At 40.1% G+C, this 18,537-nt stretch overlaps 1 protein-coding gene across 1 annotated transcript; it reads right to left on the bottom strand.

Annotated features, from left to right (window-relative positions):
* Positions 1–15,925: 15,925 nt before the first annotated feature.
* LOC129817034 (trace amine-associated receptor 13c-like) lies at positions 15,926–16,942 on the bottom strand. The gene has a single exon (XM_055872018.1). It carries the CDS (start codon positions 16,883–16,885, stop codon positions 15,926–15,928), a length of 960 nt encoding a protein of 319 aa, XP_055727993.1. The 5' UTR covers positions 16,886–16,942.
* Between the last annotated feature and the right edge of the window lie 1,595 nt (positions 16,943–18,537).

Genomic DNA, 18,537 nt, shown 5'->3' with positions numbered 1-18,537 from the left:
TGTATGCATTTCTGTACTAAAGATTTAGAGGAAAATAAAAGGTTGGAAAGAAAATTGTATTTACCTTCAATGAATAACAGCTCTCTCTCTCTCTCTTTCTACACAAGACAAATTTGTTCGTTAGGATGTGTGTTTGTGTGTGTCTGAGGCCAGGCTGCATGGTTGGTGTCAGGTTACAAGCTATGGGTGTTACAAGCAGAGAGGTGGAAGTCACACATATGCCCAGGCCGTGAGCGGGCACACTGGACCAATCCCCACTCTTACACTAGCCCAAGCCAATGGAATGTACCAGATGCTCAGCAGGCTCTGCTCACACTTACTGGCCTGAGGCCAAACCACACAAACAACAACATTGGAGACTTTATGGAACACAAAGCCTTCACTATCTCATCTTGAAATAACCAAGGGCTGAGGTCATCTGCCTTTGGCCTAAAGAGCAGGAACCTGGCTTCATCAAAGAAATCTGAAATACAGACATTGTCCTCCTACAAGAAACATGGTATAGAGGAGACAGACCCACTGGTTGCCCTCTAGGTTATGGAGAGCTGGTAGTCCCATCCACCACACTACCAGGTGTGAAACATGGTATAGAGGAGACGGACCCACTGGTTGCCCTCTGGGTTACAGAGAGCTGGTAATCCCATCCACCACACTACCAGGTGTGAAACGGGGACTCGGGGTATGCTAATTTGGTATAGAGCAGACCTAACTCGCTCTATTAAAATAATCAAAACAGGAACATTTTACATTTGGCTAGAAATTCAAAAGGAATTTATCTTAACAGAGAAAAATGTCATCCTGTGTGCTACCTATATCCCCCAACTAGAATCTCCAAAACGAAGATATATGGTTAAACCACTTCTCCAATCTTTTTGTTTCTATAATAAAGAACAAACAGCAAAAACATGTACATGATCAAATACTAAATCTTAGAATAAACTATTAAAGACCAGAACCCACTGGATTCTCAAATTACCTTGAATGAACTACAGAACAAAATTAAAAACCTCCAACCCAAAAAAGGCCTGTGGTGTTGATGGTATCCTCAATGAAATGACAAAATATACAGACAACAAATTCCAACTGGCGATACTAAAACTCTTTAAATCATCCTTAGCTCTGGCATCTTCCCCAATATTTGGAACCAAGGACTGATCACCCCATTCCATAAAAGTGGTGACAAATTTGACCACAATAACTACTGTGGGATATGCGTCAACAGCAACCTTGGGAAAATACTCTGCATTATCATTAACAGCAGACTCGTACATTTCCTCAGTAAAAACAATGTACTGAGAAAATGTCAACTTGGCTTTTTACCAAATTATCGTACCACAAACCACATATTCACCCTGCACACCCTAATTGACAAACAAACAAACAAACCAAAACAAAGGCAAAGTCTTCTCATGCTTTGTTGATTCCAAAAAAGCCTTCGACTCAATTTGGCATACCAATTAAGATCTGGTGAGTTGGGGTGTGTGTGTTTGTGTATCTGAGGCCAGGCTGCGAGGATGGTGTCAGGTTACAATAGGACCCTGAAAGGAATCAAATGCCTTCTTTTCTAAGAAAATAATAATAAACAGTCATTCTGTCACGGCTGTTGAAAGAACTGGACCAAGGTGCAGCGTCGTGAGCGTACATTTTCTTTTTTATTTGAAAAGACGCTGAACAAAACAATAAATACTACAAAACAAACCGTGAAGCTAAAGGCTATGTGCCATAAACAAAGTCAACCTCCCACAAAGACAGGTGGGAAAAAGAGCTACCTAAGTATGGTTCTCAATCAGAGACAGCGATAGACAGCTGTCCCTGATTGAGAACCCTCCCCGGCCAAAACATAGAAATACAAATAATAGAACATAGAATACCCACCCCAAATCACACCCTGACCAAACCAAATACAGACATAAAAAGGATCTCTAAGGTCAGGGCGTGACACATTCGTACAAAAAAGAATGGTACATTTGAACATTTATTGGGTATTAAAGTGTAGTATTGTTTATTAATAATATGTAATGTTTAGTAAAAAACATTAGTGGTATAGTTTAATATTGCATAGTAACTTTTAATAACAGTAATATGGATGCATTTCTGTACTAAAGATTTAGAAGAAAATATAAAAAGAGAAAATGTAATTTACCTTTAATGGAATCTCTGTGTCTGTCTGTCTGTCTGTCTGTCTGTCTGTCTGTCTGTCTGTCTGTCTGTCTGTCTGTCTGTCTATCTCTCTGAACTGTGTATCTCTCTCTCTCTCAACACACAAGAGAAATTAGTTTGTTGGGGTGTATATGTGAGCGTGTGTGGTGTTTCTTTGAAACAACTGTTTTTTTAAACCTGTTTAATCTTTAAAAAATTTTAAGAGTTCTCAGTGACCCAAATTTTAATGTTCGAAAGGTTAGTCGTCTAGGGGGTCCCTTACAAACAAGGGAACTATATGTACAGAATGGGGTGCCCCTAGTGTCTTTGAATCAACTGTTTTTATCCTGCCTTTTACAATTATTATTTTTTATTTAACCTTTATTTAACTAGGAAAGTCAATTAAAACTTCTTAGGGATATACCCTTTTTTTTCAATTTTCGCCTAAAATGACACACCAAATCTAACTGCCTGTAGCTCAGGCCCTGAAGCAAGGATATGCATATTCTTGGTACCATTTGAAAGGAACGACTTTGGAGTTTGTGGAAATGTGAATTGATTGTAGGAGAATATAACACAATAGATCTGGTAGAAGAAAATACAAAGAATAAAAGAACAGTTTTTTTTCTACCACATTCTTTGAAATGCAACAGTAAGGTCCCACATCTAGCCATCACTCTGATTGTAATTCCGATGGTGTCCACAAGACAGCAGCAGTGTATGTGCAAAGTTTCAGACGGGTAACTTGAAATATGAGCCATGGCATTTAGTGTGAAGTCACCCAGGTACATTTGGGCAAATCGACAGTTGCATTCATAATACATTTTTCTGCAAGAATATCGTCAAATCTGTATACTTGGACTTTGATTTAACTTTTCCAGTATTAGTAGCCATATTACAACTTCAACATTTGCAAAACAACCAGTTTTCATAACTTCATAACTCTGAATATTCGTATAATTTTTGTCCAAAAGGAAAAGGCATGCTGTCGCAAAAGGGTAGCGCCTACATTTTGCGACAGACACAGGGTTTCCGGATACTACCGTAAAGCCCAGCTCATTGGCTATCTAGCTACCTTTGACCCCGATTGGTGCTTATTTGACTAAGTTAGAGTCGTTCAAGTGAAGACCGCCCGCGTCATCGGCGTGCCATGAAGGCGTCGGTCTCTGACCAAATTTGGTGTCCTATAGGATATACTACACCCCTAATGATATAGTGAAGTCTGGTTACATTCTAGGATCTCTGAGGAATAGATACGAACGTGATTTGACTCGTTGAAACAACGTTTAGGGTGAGATTTTCACAGATTCCTTTCTTTGAAAATTGAACGTGTGGATCGATCGTGCTATATGGACCTTTTTAGGAATGAAAAATTATTTTATCTAAGAAAACTACACTTCATGTTATCTCTGGGACCCTTTGGATGATAAATCAGAGCAAGATTTCAGAATGTAAGTACACATTTCACTTTCAGAGGTGAATTTATCAAACCTATCGCGGTGAAAAAAGTGTTGTGTTGATAGGATAGGAGCAAACTCTTATTTACAATGACGGCCTACCCCGGCCAAAGCCCCTCAGACTCCCAATCACTGCTGGATGTGATACAGCCTGGATTCGAACCAGGGACTGTAGTGACGCCTCTTGCAATGAGATGCATCGCCTTACAACGCTGCGCCACTCGGGAGCAAATAATAATGTTGAACCTTTAACCTTTTAAAAATAGTTCTCGGAGGGGAGCGGCATCCTAGGATGTCCGAGGATGGAATGTCCAGGGAATGTTTGTCAAAAAAAAAATCTAATAAAATAAAAAAACTACTCCAGAAGCCTCGCACCCTCCTATTTGAAGGGCATTGTAGTCTTAAAGATGGGTATTTTATTTATGACTTAACCCTCCTGCTGTGTTCCAGTCAAATTGGACAGATTTATTCGTTTTCTCTCTGAAAAATATAGTTAATTTTATCTGATTGTTATAAGGTTCCATGACTTTGTCCACACAGGGCATCTAAAGACACAAAATACATTTTGATGATTTTCATTACATTTCGGGTGTTTTATTTAACTTTTGTACACCTGTGGTGTTCCCAGTCAAAAATGGCCGGTCATTAGAAATAAACAGGTGAGACTACAATTAGTTTATAAAATTCAGTTCAGGCACATGCCCAATCATCAGATGGACACACTTCCTCTCCCAGACCCCCACATGCATGTGTGTTTGAGCACACGCACGCACACACACACACACACACACACACACAAACCTCACTCCCCTTCTTGACTTCCATGACAACCCTCATGGGAACCTTTACCCAATAGAATCTTTCCCCCACTGGATCCACACCTGTTGGTATTCTCACAAACAATCGCCACATTGTTTCAATAATATATAGAGCTTTTCTCGCAGCTCTGGTATATAAAGCTTTTTTGAGGCCTTGCTCACAATTCAGTCTGTGGCAGCACAATGACCAAACAATATACTGTATGTGAGGCTCTTGATGATATTTTTGATCATGACACTGGTGTGGAGGACCAGGAAACTGACAGTGAAGATGCATTAGAGGAGAAAGTCCATGATAAATAGCACAATTGTTTCATCTGAGTATTTGTTATAGTCAAAATAATCCATACCCTATGCTTTTTTTACTCAAAAACAAGTTGTTTGAGCTTAGGTTAAAGAGGCCTACAGGCCATAAATAGCAAATAAAAGTTCAAAACTTGTAATGTTCACAATAACTTAACCTGTCTAGGATGAGAGTGCTGCTAGCGGCACTCCCCCCCCACCCCCACTGAAAAGGCAGAGCCGCGAAATTCAAAAAAAATTTTTTTTTTTAAATATTTAACTTTCACACATTAAAGTCCAATACAGCTAATGAAAGACACAGATCTTGTGAATCCAGCCAACATGTCCGATTTTTAAAATGTTTTACAGGGAAGACACAATATGTAAAGATGTACATCTATTACCTAAAAACACATTAGCATAATCCACCATCTTTTATTTGTCCACCAACACCAGTAGCTATCACCAATTCGGCTAAACTAAGATATTTATAGCCCCTAACCAAGAAAAAAACTCATCAGATGACAGTCTGATAACATATTTATGGTATGGGATAGGTTTTGTTAGAAAAAAGTGCATATTTCAGGTAGATGGCATAGGTTACAATTGCACCCACCGTCACAAATGGACTAGAATAACTACATAGAGCAACGTGTTTACCTACTTACTAATCATCAAACATTTCGTAAAAATACACAGCATACACTAATCGAAAGACACAGATCCTGTGAATACAGACAATATTTCAGATTTTCTAAGTGTCTTACAGCGAAAACACAATAAATCGTTATATTAGCATAGCACATAGCACATAGCAGCCCAGCATTGATTCTAGCCAAAGTGAGCGATAACGTCAACATCGCCAAAATATATTAATTTTTTCACTAACCTTCTCAGAATTCTTCAGATGACACTCCTGTAACATCATATTACACAATCCATATAGAGTTTGATCGAAAATGTTTATATTTAGCCACCAAAATCATGGTTAGACAATGTGAAATGTAGCCCAGCTGGTGAGAAAATGTCCGTGCGCCATATTAGACAGTGATCTACTCTTATACATAAATACTCATAAACGTGACTAAAAAATATAGGGTGGACAGGGATTGATAGACAATTTAATTCTTAATACAATCGCGGAATTACATTTTTTAAATTATCCTTACTTTTCAATACAGTTTGCGCCAAGCGAAGCTACGTCAAAAAACATGGCGTCCTAAGCCACTAACATTTTTCGACAGAAACACGATTTATCATAATAAAAATGTCCTACTTTGAGCTGTTCTTCCATCAGTATCTTGGGCAAAGGATCCTTTCTTGGGTCTAATCGTCTTTTGGTGGAAAGCTGTCCTCTTGCCATGTGGAAATGCCAACTGCGTTCGGGATGAACTGGAAGCGTGCCCAGCAATTCACAGCGTTTCAGAAATAAAATGTCCCAAAATCGCACTAAACGGATATAAATTGCTATAAAACGCTTTAAATTAACTACCTTATGATGTTTTTAACTCCTATAACGAGTCTTAACATGACCGGAGAAAGATTACTCCCAACACTAATGCTTGGAACAGGTGCGGGTCGGTGTCCTCCACGCGCATGACGCACCAAGAAAAGACTTGCTAGCTCCAGGGTTTTTTAATTTATAGTGCCTGTGAATGCGCAATCGACCCCATTCAAATCGTCATCACGTAAAGGCATCCAGGGGAAGACGTAAGCAGTGTCCGTATACTCATAGCAATAACAGTGCCCTTTTAACTGACTCCAGATCAGGGGCCAACATTTCTGAAATCTGACTCCATGTCAGGGAAATTGCTGTAGAATGGGTTCTGTTCCACTTAGAGACAAAATTTCAACTCCTATAGAAACTATAGACTGTTTTCTATCCAATAATAATAATAATATGCATATTGTACGATCAAGAGTTTTGTAGGAAGCCGTTTCAAAAATTACAAGATTACCATAAATAGTGACAACAGCGCCCCCATCCTCAACAGGTTAAGTTGATAAAAATATCTAACACAACATTAGGTGATAATATATGTATAATTATGGATACTGTATATAATCAGCTATAATGGGGCAGTCACAGAATTAATATACATTTTTAACCAGGATAGTCATTTAGGAACAAATTCTTATTTAGAATGACAGTCTAGGAACAGTGGGTTAACTACCTTGTTCAGGGGCTGAACGACAGACTATTACCATTTCAGCTAGTGGATTTGCGCTAGCAACCTTTAGGTTACTGGCCCAACGCTCTAACCATTAGGCTACCTGTCGCCACTTTGTAATGAACACAAAAGGAGGGTAACAGGAGGGTTAAACAGATCATTTTACCCCCTTAAAAACCTTTTAATGCAGTGGGCTAAATCAGGGGCACACAGAGTGTGTCTTGCTAGTCTTAAACAAATCGACTGTGAAACAAAAGTATACACCTCACAAATGTCTTCATTTTTGAGTTTGCATCCCAATATGATACTGTAAATACTTCACAGAAGACTGAAATGTAACAAAAAGCCTACTGTGTTTATTGAGCTGTACACTGAGATGCTCAGTTGGTCAATATTCCCCTCCAGTAATTCCCCAACATCTTGTCAATATTAACATGTGCCCCAAAAAACGGAGCAGATATCTTATACCAATCTATCTTTATAGACATGTTTCCATAACAAGGCCTAGGCAGTCCTTACGGTGTCCAAAAATCTCTCTAAAATGTCAAATTCTTTAAGCATGTTCATGCATTTAACTTGTCAAAAAGAATGTTTATGACCAAATTCATATTCTTTTTTTGTAGACAATAATTGTTTAATGTTTTCATGAGTGTTTGAGATGAGGTCACTGAATGGTCAAAAACCTTTTCATATAGAAGTACGTTTGTAGCACAACACATCACAACATATCTTACAGGTCGGCCCTCTTTCACTCTCTCATCATGTCACAAGCTGACAGGCTCCCAGAGGCAGGGTTATAAAAGGCTCCAGCTCACCCAACTGCCCCTCCCCATCTCCAACAGCCATCAGCCATCAGCCCAGAACATCCTGAAGACAGAACATCTAAAAGATGATCTGGGAATATTTTATTCCTCATGGAATTTCTCAGTAAATGAGGCGAGAACATCATTTATATATTGTAATTTTAAAAAATTGACCCAAAAGAGAACACATGAGCAAAGCAAGGCATGACCCACATAGAATTAAAACAACATTATTCTTAAATGAAAAATATAATCTAATAAACAAATGTTTGCATAACCAAAGAAATGAATACTGGCTCCAACATTGTATTTAGCTAGGTATAAAACTTTCATTTTGGCAGTAAGGTCATTGAGAATATGACAGTAGACAATACGAATCACCCAGCGATCATACACTGTTTACCAGGGGGCAGGGCTACCGATGTTAAGGCTAATCTGAAGATGGTGCTGGCTAAGGCTAAAACTGGCGAGTGTAGAGAATATAGAGATATTGTTATCCACGTCGGCACCAACGATGTTAGGATGAAAGTCAGAGGTCACCAAGAGCAACATAGCTTCAGCGTGTAAATCAGCTAGAAAGATGTGTCGGCATCGAGTAATGTCTCTGGCCCCCTCCCAGTTAGGGGGAGTGATGAGCTCTACAGCAGAGTCTCACAACTCAATCGCTGGTTGAAAACTGTTTTCTGCCCCTCCCAAAAGATAGAATTTGTAGATAATTGGCCCTCTTTCTGGGACTCACCCACAAACAGGACCAAGCTTGGCCTGCTGAGGAGTGACGGACCCCATCCTAGCTGGAGGGGTGCTCTCATCTTATCTCTCATCTTATCTACCAAAAGCTCTAACTCCTCTAGCTCCACAATGAAATAGGGTGCAGGCCAGGCAGCAGGCTGTTAGCCAGCCTGCCAGCTTAGTGGAGTCTGCCACTAGCACAGTCAGTATAGTCAGCTCAGCTATCCCCATTGAGACCGTGTCTGTGCCTCGACCTAGGTTGGGCAAAACTAAACATGGCGGTGTTCGCCTTAGCAATTTCACTAGGATAAAGACCTCCTCCATTCCTGCCATTATTGAAAGAGATCGTGATACCTCACATCTCAAAATAGGGCTACTTAATGTTAGATCCCTCAGTTCAAAGGCAGTTATAGTCAATTAATTTATCACTGATCATAATCTTGATGTGATTGGCCTGACTGAAACATGGCTTAAGCCTGATGAATTTACTGTGTTAAATGAGGCCTCACCCCCTGGTTACACTAGTGACCATATCCCCCGTGCTTCCCGCAAAGGCGGAGGTGTTGCTAACATTTACGATAGCAAATTTCAATTTACCAAAAATAAAATGACGTTTTCGTCTTTTGAGCTTCTAGTCATGAAATTTATGCAGCCTACTCAATCACTTTTTATAGCTACTGTTTACAGGCCTCCTGGGCCATATACAGCGTTGCTGACTGAGTTCCCTGAATTCCTATCGGACCTTGTAGTCATAGCTGATAATATTCACATTTTTGGTGATTTTAATATTCACATGGAAAAGTCCACAGACCCACTCCAAAAGGCTTTCGGAGCCATCATCGACTCAGTGGGTTTTGTCCAACATGTCTCTAGACCTACTCACTGTCACAGTCATACTCTGGACCTAGTTTTGTTCCATGGAATAAATGTTGTGGATCTCAATGTTTTTCCTCATAATCCTGGACTATCGGACCACCATTTTATTACGTTTGCAATCGCAACAAATAATCTGCTCAGACCCCAACCAAGGAGCATCAAAAGTCGTGCTATAAATTCTCAGACAACTCAAAGATTCCTTGATGCCCTTCCAGACTCCTTCTGCCTACCCAAGGACGTCAGAGGACAAAAAACAGTTAACCACCTAACTGAGGGACTCAATGTAACCTTGTGCAATACCCAAGATGCAGTTGCACCCCTAAAAACTAAAAACATTTGTCATAAGAAACTAGCTCCCTGGTATACAGAAAATACCCGAGCTCTGAAGCAAGCTTCCAGAAAATTGGAACGGAAATGGCGCCACACCAAACTGGAAGTCTTCCGACTAGCTTGGAAAGACAGTACCGTGCAGTATCGAAGAGCCCTCACTGCTGCTCGATCATCCTATTTTTCCAACTTAATTGAGGAAAATAAGAACAATCCTTAATGTATTTTTGATAATGTCGCAAAGCTAACTAAAAAGCAGCATTCCCCAAGAGAGGATGGCTTTCACTTCAGCAGTAATAAATTCATGAACTTCTTTGAGGAAAAGAACATGATCATTAGAAAGCAAATTACGGACTCCTCTTTAAATCTGCATATTCCTCCAAAGCTCAGCTGTCCTGAGTCTGCACAACTCTGCCAGGACCTAGGATCAAGAGAGACACTTAAGTATTTTAGTACTATATCTCTTGACACAATGATGAAAATAATCATGGCCTCTAAACCTTCAAGCTGCATACTGGACCCTATTCCAACTAAACTACTGAAAGAGCTGCTTCCTGTGCTTGGCCCTCCTATGTTGAACATAATAAACGGCTCTCTATCCACCGGATGTGTACCAAACTCACTAAAAGTGGCAGTAATAAAGCCTCTCTTGAAAAAGCCAAACCTTGACCCAGAAAATATAAAAAACTATCGGCCTATATCGAATCTTCCATTCCTCTCAAAAAAAAATTCAAAAGCTGTTGTGCAGCAACTCACTGCCTTCCTGAAGACAAACAATGTATACGAAATGCTTCAGTCTGGTTTTAGACCCCATCATAGCACTGAGACTGCACTTGTGAAGGTGGTAAATTACCTTTTAATGGCATCTGTCACGTTTCTGACCTTATTTTCCTTTGTTTAGTCTTTATTTAGTTGGTCAGGACGTGAGTTGGGTGGGTATAGTCTATGTTGTCTGTTTCTATGTGGGGTTTCTTGTTTGGCCTGATATGGTTCTCAATCAGAGGCAGGTGTTAGTCATTGTCTCTGATTGGGAACCATATTTAGGTAGCCTGTTTTGTAGTGTGTTTTGTGGGTGATTGTTCCTGTTCGTATGTTCATATGTTCTGTGTTCACTAGTTCGGGACTGTAGCGTCTTCGGTTATTTCTGTCAGTTTGTTGTTTTGTTCGTTGTTTAAGTGGCCTATTAAAATTATGGATTATCATCACGCTGCATTTTGGTCCTCCTCTCTTTCACCCGAAGACAACCGTTACAGCGTCAGACTGAGGCTCTGCATCTGTCCTCGTGCTCCTAGACCTTAGTGCTGCGTTTGATACCATCGATCACCACATTCTTTTGGAGAGATTGGAAACCCAAATTGGTCTACACGGACAAGTTCTGGCCTGGTTTAGATCTTATCTGTCGGAAAGATATCAGTTTGTCTCTGTGAATGGTTTGTTCTCTGACAAATCAACTGCAAATTTCGGTGTTACTCAAGGTTCTGTTTTAGGACCACTATTGTTTTCACTATATATTTTACCTCTTGGGGATGTCATTCGAAAACATAATGTTAACTTTCACTGCTATGCGGATGACACACAGCTGTACATTTCAATGAAACATGGTGAAGCCCCAAAATTGCCCTCGCTAGAAGCCTGTGTTTCAGACATAAGGAAGTGGATGGCTGCAAACTTTCTACTTTTAAACTCGGACAAAACAGAGATGCTTGTTCTAGGTCCCAAGAAACAAAGAGATCTTCTGTTGAATCTGACAATTAATCTTGATGGTTGTACAGTCGTCTCAAATAAAACTGAAGGACCTCGGCGTCACTCTGGACGCTGATCTCTCTTTTGACGAACATTTCAAGACTGTTTCAAGGACAGCTTTTTTCCATCTACGTAACATTGCAAAAATCAGGGTATCATCGGATGGGGCCACAGTGTCTCCTGACCCCTCCTGTCTCAGCCTCCAGTATTTATGCTGCAGTAGTTGATGTGTCAGGGGGCTAGGGGCAGTCTGTTATATCTGGAGTACTTTTCCTGTCTTATCCGGTGTCCTGTGTGAATTTAAGTATGCTCTCTCTAATTCTCTCTTTCTCTCTTTCTTTCTCTCTCTCGGAGGACCTGAGCCCTTGGACCATGCCTCAGGACTACCTGGCATGGTGACTCCTTGCTGTCCCCAGTCCACCTGGCCGTGCTGCTGCTCCAGTTTCAACTGTTCTGCCTGCGGCTATGGAACCCTGACCTGTTCACCGGACATGATACCTGTCCCAGACCTGCTGTTTTCAACTCTCTAGAGACAGCAGGAGCGGTAGAGATACTCTCAATGATCGGCTATGAAAAGCCAACTGACATTTACTCCTGAGGTGCTGACTTGCTGCACCCTCGACAACTACTGTGATTATTATTATTTGACCATGCTGGTCATTTATGAACATTTGAACATCTTGGCCATGTTCTGCTATAATCTCCACCCGGCACAGCCAGAAGAGGACTGGCCACCCCTCATAGCCTGGTTCCTCTCTAGGTTTCTTCCTAGGTTTTGGCCTTTCTAGGGAGTTTTTCCTAGCCACCGTGCTTCTACACCTGCATTGCTTGCTGTTTGGGGTTTTAGGCTGGGTTTCTGTACAGCACTTTGAGATATCAGCTGATGTAAGAAAGGCTATATAAATAAATTTGATTTGATTTGACAGGTGTATCTGCCGTCCCATTAGCTAGAAGAGGCCCACCTGTTCTTGCCTTCCATTTTTGAAGCCATCTATTTTCATTTGCTAGAACGGCCAATATAACATAATCAGATTAGGGCCCTGGGTGGGGCAGCAGTCAAAAGCACTGCTAAGGCTCCACTACAGCCTGAGGTTTGATCCCAGGCTGTGTCACATCTGGCCGTGACCGGGAGCCCCATAGGATGGTGCACAATTGGCCCAGCACCGTCCGGGGTAAGGAAGGGTTTGGGACTTTCCTTCGCTCATCGTGCTCTAGTGACTCCTTTTGCCTGCAAGCTGACTCCGGTGGTCAGTCGAACTGTGTTTCCTCCAACACATTGGTGCGGGCTGACATCCGGGTCAGCCGTGTCATAAAAAGTAGGTGGACAGGCGGGTCATGTTTCGGAGGAGGCATTACTCAACCTTCACTTTTCCCAAACCAATTGAGGAGTTGCAGAGATGAGAGACCTAATTCGGGGAGAAAACCGGGTAAAAAATATGCTTGTGGCAATACCACCCTGAACATAACTGTTCAGGGTTGGGCCTAGTTACTACTGGGACGGGAGACCACCTGGGAATACCAGGTGCCATAAGCAAAAAAATATATGTATAAAGAGAAGAAGAGGCAAAGCAAGAGATTTCACTATCGCCTAAATCTGTCTAAAATAAGCCCAATGCTTATTTTGCACCTAAGCTTGTTGCCTGCCTTCGTGCCTTTGGGACAATGACTCCCATTGTTAGCAGTGGTGGAAAAAGTACCCAATTGTTATTCTTCAGTAAAAGTAAAGATAGCGTATTAGAAAAAGTAAAAATGAAAGTCACCCAGTAAAATACTACTTGAGTAAAAGTCTAAAAGTATTTGGTTTAAAAGTATCAAAAGTAAATGTAATTGCAAAAATATACTTAAATGCCCCCATTATTTATCCTACGTTTCGGACTTGGTGTACAGGGAGAATACTGTAAGAACGGCCAATGTTCTGTCGCTGTCCATTGAAAAAGTGCTGAACAACTAGGCGTATTGTCTGTCTTAGCTCGCTCATTAATGTCTTAATCAAAATTACAGCTTGCCTCTTATCCGCTCATCGTTCCTTAATGACGTAGCTTGTATATCTCAACTGTTATATTTCTTATATAGTATATCTCATCAGTATCTTATTCATCATTTTAGTCAATGTTGGAATGTTGCATTTCTTTGTTTTTCTTACTTTGTGTATTATATTTAGCTCATGTGCTTTTCTCCACGAGGAGGGGATACTTGGTCTGTAACCATGTTTGCAAGTGGAAATTTCTATCGGTGTCCATTTCGAAAGTGCTGAAGGAAGGCCTGTCTCGTCACAGCTCGTTTGCTTGCACTTGTTTATACTTAAAGCTAAGTATTAATGATATAAGCAAGTCAGTCATATCAGCTATGGTTTTATAAAAGTAAATGAGGCTGAATTAACTTTTTTGCTGCCAAGTTAGGCTCCTCTGATAACCAGGTGTAGCGGTGGTAAGGATTCACTCCATGGTGCTGAAAGGAAAGCTCTGCTGTCTGGACAGCTTTATGTAAGCCACAACAGTTTGTGGGCACCGTTTGTCACCGTTATAGTGCAATTAATGTATTGTTTAGTGTTGTGTTGTGGCTTCGCTGGCATGTATCTCAACAAATTGGTTAAGTTTACCCCACCAAGATGTGCATGCTAAAATCCCCACTGCATAAAGTACACACTTTTAGTTTTGGTTGTCCTATGCTACCTGACTAAAATGCTTGCTCGCTAGCATAACTTCCTTTCATAGGCAACGATAAGCCAGCTAGTTAACATTAGATTTCTACATCTAGCTACATATTGAACTTCCATCCTCTCAGGCAAGGGGCACAATGTATTAATTTATGGTTAGATCAGAATCACTGTTATAATCATTGGCCAGTATGGAGAATTAAGTCTCCATCCATGGCAAATTTAGCAAAGGGCCAATTTTTAGCTAGCTAGTGTCCACTTTAATAATTCTTGCTGCTTCAAGTTCAGTAGCCATACCTCTCCTAGTTGGGCGTGTGAGATCAGGTGTGCGTGTGGTCTCAATTAAAAAGAGTAGGCTATATCCTATGCATGTGCAGAGAAGCACGGGGTAGTTGTCTTTCCAAAGAAATGTACTTCCTAAATATGACTAAACTATAGTTTACTACATTGCCTAGAAGTAAATATTCACCACCCATATTTGTCTCTGAAAATTGTTCCGCTCCTAGAAGGTAGGCTATATGCAAAACATAGCGCAAGAGAAAGTGCAAGTGTCCTCTCTCTCTCCTACTCTGCTCTCTTCAAACTACGTCTAGCCTATTGGCTGATATAGCCCACTAACACAGATAGCCTAATATAATGCGCCAGATGAGAATCTATTTCTTAGGCCAATTCTGCGCATTTTGATATTTCCTATAGGGCACACAATTTCTTGCACCATGGCTTGTAAGCGAGCTGCTTCACGTATGTTTAAAACCTCTAAAAGGCTAAGCATTTGGGGGTTAATAAACTAAAATATGTATTTTTTTTATGTACGACCATGGATCATTTAGCTATTTGATTTAGAATTTTAGGACCCTTTTAGGTATCCAGAATCTGTCGGATGCCGGTCTAGAGGCACGAAAAATGATGTCTGTCAGAGGACAGATCTAAAACCTCTCTTCAAAGTTACTAGAGGTCAAATCTGGAAGCGAGAAAGCGGTGGAGCACTATTCTATCACAACACAGCAGCAACTCCCCCAGCTAAAAGAATGGTTACATTTCCAGCAGTGTGGAGCAAACAAAACGACATCATTGGGCAAGCCAACAACCAACAATAATATGGGGCAATTTTTTCATTTGTGCACATTAAATGGCAAAATTCAAATCAACGTAAATAAATAATTGCCATGTGTTAGTCACTGTAGAAGTAGCGCTAATGCTCTGTTTTTTCATACATTTAATGTTAGCTAGCCTGTAGCTATGTTACTTAGCAACCAGTCTAGCAACACAACTTTTGTCTGAACTAGTTTTTCTGGCGGAATGTATTTATTATGAATTTATTTCTTAAAGCAACATTTTCAATTTAGATGTGTCGTACCTTTCCTTGCTGTGTTGGCAACCGGTTTATAAAAACAATAATGCACCTTGGGGGTTAGTGGTATATGGCCAATATACTACGGCTAAGGGCTGTATCCAGGCAAACTGTGTTGCATCGTGCACAAAAACAACCCTTAGCCGTGGTCTATAGGCCATACACCACACCCTTTACTACACTTGTTGAAGGCATTGTGTCCCAATTCAGTAACTAAAGGGCAATGATAAACAACATATGGCACCTCCAAATGTACTTTTAGAATACTTATATACTAGGTATCATTAAATAACATGGAACAACCATAGATTTTGGTATTTGGAATATACAACCCAAAATGACTACAATGTCTTTTATAAAACAAGTTTATGCCTTCTTATGCCATCTCCAAGTCATTCCAATCCAATCCAGCCAAATCATTATGTATCAAAACCACATGTATCTATAATGACAGTACTGAGAAGAGTAATGTCAGTGTATTGTTACATGAAATAAGCAATTCGAGTAATTGTATAACATAACTACATCAAACCTACGCTTGTAGATTTAAAAATATATATATGTTTATAGGATCTATGTATGCCTTAACTTCACCCGAGTTAAAATATGTTTAGCTGTCACTTTGAACCACGGATAAAAGAAAGCATAAATTATTGGATTAATTAAGGAATTAACAAGTGGCAGAAAGCCGATGATGAATGAAAAATTGTCACTTGAAAAAACAAACATATTTATGAACAAAAATGGAATCCAACAAATGAGATAGTTGAAAACAACAATTGCTAGAGTTTTTGCTGCTTTTCTCTCAGACTTATTTGCCTGTACAGTTTTAGCACCAGACACACTGGCAGCCTCTTTTGAAAATACCTTTCTGGCCTGTGATCTGGCCACTACAAAGATTTTCATATATAGTGTTATAATAATAGAGCACGGGACAACCATTGTAAATACAAGGCTAATGATATTAACCCAATTTAACTCTTCTACAATAAAACATTCCTTCAAACACCTACTGGGTACCTGTACATTTACAAAGTGTTTTATAATAGCAGCACGGTACATGATACAACAAAACCAGGTAATGGATATAGAACACATTGTTCTTGGTATTGTTATTTTAGAGTGGTACAATAAGGGATCACACACAGCAACATAGCGGTCAATAGATATCAAGACCAAATTGCCCAGAGATAAAGAAGTACATAAACAAGCAATGTAGAAATTAAACACACAGAAATATTCCCCAAATCCCCAGCATGATTCCATTATCGCTACAGTCACTACTGGTATCACAATCAGTCCCACCAGGAGATCTGACACAGCCAGAGATATGATGAGCAGGTTGGTTGGAGTGTGGAGCTGCTTAAAGTGAGAGATGGAGATGATCACCAGTACGTTCAAAAATACTGTAACCGCTGAAAACAATGAGAAGAAGATGTACATTGTTATGTAGATAGATGTCGATAGCAAAACCTTTCTGCAGGAAGAGTTTCTGTCTTGAAAACAGTATTGAACATCTTCGTTTTTCTCCATTTGTAATAAAGGGTAAAAAAGCTGAGGTCCTGCTCCTCCTTGGTCCTGTGTGTGACCCTGTCAGGTCAGCCTTCTGACAAACTCTGAGCTCTGCCTCTCTATTTATCCCTGAATGGCTGACAACCACTCCCCTCCCCGGAGTCTCTCTGCACACACAATAGAGCACAGAAATGACAAAAAAAACATTTGGATAAACAAATAATTTGTGAAAGCATGACGTAATGTATAACAGGATTGGATGTTGCTGTGCCCAGCTAGCCTGTCCTTCAGCCTTACTGATAGTTAGAGATGAGAGAAAAGGTACATTTTCTTTCAAATCAAATCAAATGTTATTTGTCAAAGAGGTGTGGACCTTACAGTGAAATGGTTACTTACAAGCAGTTAACCAACAATGCAGTTTTATGAAAAAATAAGTTTTAAGTAAAAAAAAGATAAATAAAACATTGAAAAAAAACAGTAGCAAATAATTAAAGAGCAGCAGTAAAATAACAGTAGCGAGGCTATATGCAGGGGGTACCGGTACAGAGTCAATGTGCGGGGGCACCAGTGAGTCGAAGTAATTGAGGTAATACTGTATGTACAGTTGAAGTCGTAAGTTTACATACACTTAGGTTGGAGTCAATAAAACTCATTTTTCAACCACTCCACAAATTTCTTGTTAACAAACTATAGTTTTGGCAAGTCAGTAAGGACATATACTTTGTGCATGACACAAGTAATTTTTCCAACAATTGTTTACAGACAGATTATTTCACTTATAATTGTAACGAACGTCGTAATCCTCCTCGTCTGAGGAGGAGCAAGGATCGGACCAAATCGCAGCGTGGTATGTATCCATATTTATTCGAACACTTATTAAACACGAACAAAAACAATAAACAAAACGAAACCAACGACGCTACAGTCCTGAACATGTGAACCTATAAAACAAAGAACGCAACGAACAGGAACAATCACCCACAAACAAACAGTGAACACAGCCTACCTAAATATGGTTCCCAATCAGAGACAACGTAAAACACCTGCCTCTGATTGAGAACCATATCAGGCAAATCAGACACACCTAAACCAATGAGACACATAACATAGACTACACCCACCCAGCTCACGTCCTGACCAACTAAACAAAGACTAAACAAAGGAAATAAGGTCAGGAACGTGACAATAATTTACCGAATCACAATTCTAGTGGGTCAGAAGTTTACTTAAACAAAGTTGTCTGTGCCTTTAAACAGCTTGGAAAATTCCAGAAAAGTATGTCATGGCTTTAGTAGCTTCTGATAGGCTAATTCACATAGTTTGAGTCAATTGGAGGTGTACCTGTGGATGTATTTTAAGACCTACCTTCAAACTCAGTGCCTCTTTGCTTGACATCATGGGAAAATCAAAAGAAATCAGTGCAGACCTCCACAAAAAGGCCCCTCAACAACCTGAAAGGCCGCTCAACAAGGAAGAAGCCACTGCTCCAAAACCACCATAAAAAAAACCAGACTACGGTTTGCAAATGCACATGGGGACAAAGATCATACTTTTTGGAGAAATGTCCTCTGGTCTGATGAAACAAAAATAGAACTGTTTGGCCATAATGACCATCGTTTTGTTTGGAGGAAAAAGGGGGAGGCTTGCAAGCCGAAGAACACCATCCCAACCGT

Source organism: Salvelinus fontinalis, chromosome 19 (assembly GCF_029448725.1).
Source record: "Salvelinus fontinalis isolate EN_2023a chromosome 19, ASM2944872v1, whole genome shotgun sequence".
NCBI lineage: Eukaryota > Metazoa > Chordata > Actinopteri > Salmoniformes > Salmonidae > Salvelinus > Salvelinus fontinalis.
This window is presented reverse-complemented; position numbering and strand designations above follow the sequence as displayed.

Coding starts and splice junctions, on each gene's coding strand:
- LOC129817034 (XM_055872018.1), bottom strand. CDS start 16,885: ATGGAGAAAAACGAAGATGTTCAATACTGTTTTCAAGACAGAAACTCT.